At 41.3% G+C, this 7,312-nt stretch overlaps 1 protein-coding gene across 1 annotated transcript; it reads left to right on the top strand.

The window, feature by feature from the left end:
- The first annotated feature begins 2,021 nt into the window (after window positions 1–2,021).
- LOC149096111 (carbohydrate sulfotransferase 4-like) lies at window positions 2,022–3,529 on the top strand. The gene has a single exon (XM_089281327.1). The coding sequence runs from the start codon at window positions 2,022–2,024 to the stop codon at window positions 3,291–3,293; it is 1,272 nt and encodes a 423-aa protein (XP_089137453.1). The 3' UTR covers window positions 3,294–3,529.
- Window positions 3,530–7,312: the final 3,783 nt, after the last annotated feature.

Raw genomic sequence — 7,312 nt, forward strand, 5'->3', positions numbered from 1 at the left:
TTGACAAATATTGTTATTTAATTAGCTTCTAGTATTTATCAAATTTTTGCTAGTCGCGTTACTTAAAGCAATGGTAAAAAGTGGTTTCTCTGCGTTTTAAAGTTCTCCTTTTTATCTGGCCTAAGTCTTGCAACTTCTGCCCAAAATTTCCCTGTTTCAACTACAACGACGGTATTTTCGTGTAACTATGGAAAGGCTTTTGTGAAACCAGCTGTTTCAACGCAACGACTCTTTTTCAACGACAATCGACATTTTTCAAAGTAAATCTTTGTTCCCTTGACATCAACATTATTGTGTTGCTTATTTAGGTCTATTTAAATTATATTTTATTTCTCCGCGTCCTTCTGCCGCTTCATATGTATCCGTCCTTAGTACGTTAAACATTTGATTTTACGTAAGCAGCTTGACGAGAGAAATGACTTCATCAACAAGGTAAATAACCTGTTTTGCTCTGTTTTAGAAAACTTCTTGGTAAAAAAGAATGTAGACTGCGAGAAGTCTCTCTTTTGCTCGAAAATCCGCGGGACAGAACGCAAACGGCCAAATGCGAGCGAATTCTCTGATCGTTTGTGTTCTTCCACGCGGATTTTCAAGCAGGAAATTGTGAGTAATCAGGGGTAGGCTGCTCGTAGAATGAAGCAAGTAGTTACGTTTGACTAACAGATAGTCACCACTAGCCGTCGTATATGGTCCACCTTTGAACCAAGGGACATTTTAAAATTATATAATAATAAATAATAATAAAAATATATGTATAGCGCCAATTCCACTAATTGTCCACGGCGCTTTACATTAAAGATTATTAAAAAGCTAAAAGAAAGGGGGAAAACAATAATAGAAGAAACTTAGTCAAAATTCTAAGATATTTAAACATATTTATCATCTAAAAATTAATTAGTTCGAGTGGGATCGAGTACCATATTCTTGGTGCCACCATGGCCAACGTTCCCGCAGATAACATCATCCTTTATCTCTTTGGTGACATGCAAAAATGATCGAAGGATTTTGAATGGGACTGACTGAAGTAAAATTTCTTTTCTCCTCAGTAATCGATCAATCTATTATAGCAATTATCGTAGTTTAAGGTGGAATGGTGCCCTAAATGGGACAATATGGAAAAGAAAGATCAGATGCGTGAGATTGCACTCATTTAGAGAAAATGAATTTTGAAGGCTTTATTTTAAATTTTTTTTCCATGGCAACCAGCCACGCCCTTTTGAGGTACTATTTTATAGCATTAGCGCCGACATCTGAGAAAAATTGCACTTAAAGTTTGTTACACGATGGATTATTTGACAACACAGAAATTCATTAAGGGGCGGAAGGTGCAGGTTGCATCTCGGGGGAGAGGGGGGTTTTAATGGTTGTTTTATTTTGTAAAATGTTACCGCAGTTGTAGGAAATACTCCTTTCATAAGGAAAATGAATGAGCCCGCGGTGATGATTCAGGCGACGCTTTTCACTAGTAATTACATCTATCGAATTGCCCATGTCTTAACAGCATTGCTACAAAGTATCGTTCATTTATGTTAAAAGTTATCTATATTTTGGATTACGTTCTGACTGGAAACGCCCGTTGCTATGGCCGTTGCTCCGTAAAAAATATTGTATCACTGTATGTTTTCCTTGAATTTCATACTCATCTAGAGGCAAATTCGGCAAGATCGTTTTAAATGTTTTTACAAGTGTTCAAGGGTTTTAAATCTTATATTTTCGAAACTTGGATTTTTCTTGAACATCGTCATATTATAGGGTACCATTCCACCTCAGAGGAGCTACAGGTACTTCACCACAAAAATTGGCATCTTAAAAAAAAATGTTTGTCTTTATCATGTTGGCCTGAGAAAGTGAAGATGCAAAATACCAACATCACTATTATCACTGCAATAAACCACCCACCTCCCTTTCAGACAATGTGTAACTATTTCAAACACTCTCCATCGCGCCCAGGGTGCAAATCTTGCCCCCTATATCTAGATTTTTCCTTGCATTGATAATCCTTTTTTCTATTCGCAACGAAAATGATTTACTGTTTTCGTTTCAGTTGTCGTGGTAATGGTATATTGCTCCGTGTCTTGTTTATTTGCGTCCTCGGTGCGTTCCTTATCATATGTGCGGAGCTGACAATTCTGGTGCATATGCATCAGCAACAATATAAGGATGGACAGGAAGCGAAAACTCGGTCACACAATCGCGAAGAAAGTGACATTTCAGCACTAAATGATCAACAAGAGTTAAAGTCTACAGTGAAATCATTGGCCGAGAGAACGAAAAGGTTGAACGTAATTATTTTGACCCACATGAGTTCTGGCTCGTCTTTTTCTGGGAACATATTTAATCTGCATCCAGATGTCTTCTACCTTTACGAGCCACTCCATAATCTAAGAAGACGTGTCTACGAAGACGAGTGGCAACCGTTAGATGACCAGACAAACAAGGCATACACAGTTCACTTTGCAAGTCTGCTTCGTGATCTGTTTACATGCACGTTTAGAGAAGAGACCACATTGGCAAGAATTTTACCTCCATTTCTGAGGGACCCAAAGCGCCTCACTTTCATGTACTGGCGGCTGTTGCGTCCAGAGTTAACGAATGAAGTAGTGAGAGAAGCTTGCACCGCAAAGAAACTAACAGTAGCAAAAATCATGCAAAGTAGACTGCCTAGGGAAATTGGAATTCAGGAACTTAAGCGGTTCTGTAGCTCTGATCCTAATCAGTTCGATTGCCTGATCATTCATCTAGTGAGGGACCCTCGAGCAGTTCTTTCGTCCTTATTCAGGCGTAAATTTTTTATCAAGGATTCCAGAAGGCAACTGTTTGACTCAAAGAATTTAACAGCAGAAGCAACTGAAATCATAAAACAAAACTCGCAGTTGATATGTTCCCAAGTTGTGGATAATTTAAACTATGTAAAGGAGGTTTGGCCAAGTTGGTTCCAAGGGCGGTACAAGCTCGTTCGTTATGAAGACATTGTTACCAATGCTTTCAACATGATGGAAGACATGTACAATTTTGTTGGTATCCCCAAGGTGGATTCCATTAATAAGTGGATTGTGGAAGGAAAAACTCTCGTAAACACGACCAGAACGCAATTTTCGGAGAACGACGCAAGCAGGATGGATCACTGGAGATTTGACCAAGATCCCTCGCTAGTGTCTTTGTTCGAAGAGGCCTGTATCCCACTGATGAAACTAATGGGGTACATTTCAGTTTATGACTCTGGTCAGATAAACAATAGCAAGCCGCTGATAGCTAAGGAAATACCATTATTGAAAGAACTGTCAATCAACTAAAGTACAACGAAAAAGAGAATCTTTCAAGTAGGGAGGCCGCTACTTTCCTAGAAACGACAATCGTGTTAACCAAACTGAAGGGTCCTTTAAAAGCTATTTAATTTTGCTGAATGCTTAAACTAAAATGGGTGAGGAAGATACAATAGTTATGTTATGGGGAAAGATAATTGTTTGTTTTTTTTAGATAATTATGCTGTAAGAATGAAAACTTTTTTAAGAATTTCTTCTTTCACATATGTTGTTTGCCACGTTTCTTTCGTCTTTTCCGGTTGGGATTTTTAACTATGTTAAGTATATTTGAAGTATATTGTTTCCTTTGTTTCAGTGGCATGCATGTAAACTAGCTAAGCTTAGTACTTGCATAGCTAAGTACATGACCACTATAAATAAGTTTTACATTACATTCCATTTTACATTTTAAAACAAGATGGCGCCCTTTTTTCCTCGAACGGCATATCAACCAGTATTACCCCTTTCCTTTCCTTGTTCTATATATGGATTTTTCTCATGTTTCTTCCGTCTCTCAAAACAAATTGGCGGTCTTCTTTCCTCGATAAAATAGTAGTAAGTGATTCGGCATGAAAATGACTCTTGAATCTAAAATATTTGCCGAAGTTTAAACATTATCAAGCCATGATGATTCCCAACTGTGAGCTCATCATTGTGTCGCATTTTTATTTTATTATATTTCTATTTAATATTTTGCCGCAAGAGAGGCTGCTCATAGCGTATTGTACACAACTACAGATAATCACAAACAACTGAAATCATTAACAAACTCCTGCAGCGAAGTTTCGTTGATGAGGCCAATATTTCATTTTAGGACAGCTCAGCCAGGCTATCGATTCTGTCTCAGTGATGTGTTTGAGAAAGGCTTTTTGGAATATGTCGCGGAATTTTGTCACGAAGAAGATGTCTGGGGTCATGTAGATATTTATGGTTTGGTTAAATATTTTCTTCAGGCTGGACGCCGCTTTTGTGAAATGTACGGCTGGGATTGGCAGTGCTGTTTTGGTTTTCATTGGCGACAGTTGATAGGGAAAGTCCGCTACGCCCATCAGACCGAGCGCGGCTTTCGTTGACTGACTCCAAGAGCGCCTGCCTGAACCAAACACGCTTCGAAGCGCCCCCTCCCCTGCTTTGAAAAACATTTCTGCTGTGATGTTGCGCTTTTCATCAATATTTATTTTGTGCCACGAATTGGTTTTTATCAGCATTCGGGAACTGCTTTGTGAATGCGGCCCACGCGCTTGTCTGGGCCGCGGCTTCTCTGGCTTTCGTATCTGGCCTTTGCGCCCATTTTTGAAATTCTTTGAACTCGTCGCTTCCACTTGTGTAAGCATTCATTTTGAATATGTTATATTTGTTCAATATATCTTCTTCGAAGAAGAGAAATGGTTGTACTTACGATTGTCGCGCAAAATAACGGAGAAACTGTGTACTTCTAGGAGCCGATCCCGAAGGTACATTTCATGAAACTCCTCTCTTGCAGTTTTTACAATAGCTGGCATAATCTTGAAAAAGAAGGAAGCGCGGCCTTGGGTAACCCCGATAGCCCTCAAGGTTTATCAGTTGCTAAAATCTCCCCAGGGCATTACACTTTAGAGAGCTTGGCAAAAAAAAAAAAAAAAAATAGACGCTCTGTTTGACCGATATGAATACCGCCAAATAGAAACAGAAACAAATCAGCCTGTTGCGCAGCTTGTAATCAGAAATTTTGGAACAAAACAAATTACCCTCGACCGTGATTTAGCCCATTTGCTTGGTATTGGGCGGAATTTAAAACTTATAACATAAGTAAAACGGCCTACATCTCCAACGACATACTTCGTTCATTGCGATCTGCTTGAAAAAACCAAAAACTTTTTAAACGCAAAAAGATCAGATATTTTAGCCAAATTTGATGTGAAAGGCCGTCCTTATGAAAAAAATCGGCTATTGTTCGTCTCCTCACGAGGTTTTGCGTGACTGCTCCACAGACGCCTATGTAAATAGCATAACTTTCAGCGTCAAAGATGAAAATGGCGAGCTCTTTGATTTCAAAGGCTTGCCTCTGGAATTTGAATTAGAAATTAATTAACGCTTTTTATACCATATCGTCTGTGAACGTTCTGTCTTCTGATTCGACCGCCTCTCTCTACCCGCGGCTCGACCCATCGAGCCAAGCCGTCGGTGAGTTTCAGCACTACGAAGACTCGCCCTCCACGGCGCCTCCTCGGAAACACGCTGACTCGCCCCCCACAGCCCCTCTAGGCGCGGCTGCGGCACCAGACGGAGCCGCGCATGAGAGGCACCTGGCCGCGGTGCGCGGCATAGAAAGCGATGTCAAAGCGCAGTGGGAAAAACAGAACGCCGAGATCAAAAAGTGCGAAAACTCGCGGAAGAGGTTGGAATGGGCAGACAAAGGTGCCACTGCCTTGTCTGTGGGGTTTTCATTAGGGGGGGGGGGGGGAGGTCGTGGCCTTCGCGACGGGCATCGGAGACCCCGTTGGCATCGCGCTGGGGGCTTGCGGCGCTGCCTTAGTAGCTGGCTCGGCGACTATAAAAAAGGGCGAAAAAGAGCTCACCCTCAAAATCGAAAAGCACACCAAGATCGTGACTGCGCTGGAGGAATTTCGCGAAACACTTTCTAGCAAGATGAAAACCGCGCTCAGAGACGAGTTCATTTCTGAAGCTGAGTATAAGCATATTATCGACGAGTGGACCAAATGTGAAACATCTGTCGAAATCAGGCCAAACATTTGGACACCAGGCGATCAACGAGATGGAAAAAAAGCTCAGCGCCAAGTGAATCTGCTGCGGCGGCGATATTTAAGCTTGGTTCATACTTGTGAGATAAGCATAACACTAGTGAAATAAGCATTAGAGCAAGCACAAGAAAAAAAGAACATGTTTCTTTTTCTTGTGCTTATGTTTGTACTTATTTCACTAGTGTTACGCTTATCTCACAAGTGGGAACCTGCTTATCTCACTAATGCTATGCTTATCTCACAAGTGGGAACCAGGCGTTAGAAATGCACCTAATTTGTTCTGCTTGATAGAGGCGGCCGCTGGCTCGAATTGACATTTGAAAACAAACGTTTTCGTTTACATATAATCAAAACATGATTGTCATTTTCCACGCCGTCGTGTTTCTTGTCGATGAATATTTCACGCCTGAGTTGCAAAGAAACGTGCGTGATATTGCGCGCGAGGTCGTTTTTGCTATGAGCGAGGATTGAGGCAAAACACTCGCCCACGAATCTTTAATTGCTTTGTTTTTTTGTTCAGACCAAAGACGCGCATCATTATACAGATAGCTATCTTGGCAGCCATAAATCCCGACCCAAAAGCGGCACAGCTTGTTAAAAGTTTGTTAGAATCTTCGAGCTCTGACAAGCGGGCGGCCATGTTTTCGAGCGCTTCATCGACGTCGGCCCACTTATTATCTGTCTTGTCTTCAAACACCACGAACTCGCTTGTTAGTTGCTCGAGATCGGTTTTGTTCGCGGGTGTCAGCCATCTTATATCTGGCTCTATATACGGCATGTTTCATTGGTTTTGGCTTTTGGCAACAGAATATTGGCGACCTCTCTGGGGTCCATTCGTTTCATATTGTAAATAATATGATCCGGCAAATACAAAAAAGAAAAGTTAAGTCTGCAGGCCTAAACCATTCTAATCTTCCTCCTTCATTTTTATTTGAAACTTTTTTTTTTTTGGCTTTGATCAATCAGACCTTTTCTCCCGCTACCCATTGTTGTTATACTAAGAAACTGCGGCTTGTTCAATAGGAAAGAATTCTAGGGCAGCTCTCTAATGCAAACAACTGGAGCCGTCCGCTTTCAGAACAGGTCACACCGGTTAAACCGGTAAAACCCGGACCTGCTACACACATACAAAATGGGGGTTCTGGGTGCAAACAACTGGGCCTTCTCAGGCGCCGAGCAAAGCAAGGCGCCTGGAGTGGCGCAGACTTGCTGGCCCCAGAACCCCCATTATATATGTGTGTCAAGTAAGACACAAGCAGTGGACACAAG

Source organism: Orbicella faveolata, unplaced genomic scaffold (genome assembly GCF_042242905.1).
Source record: "Orbicella faveolata isolate gen_17 unplaced genomic scaffold, um_ofav_v1 contig_48, whole genome shotgun sequence".
Taxonomy (NCBI): domain Eukaryota; kingdom Metazoa; phylum Cnidaria; class Anthozoa; order Scleractinia; family Merulinidae; genus Orbicella; species Orbicella faveolata.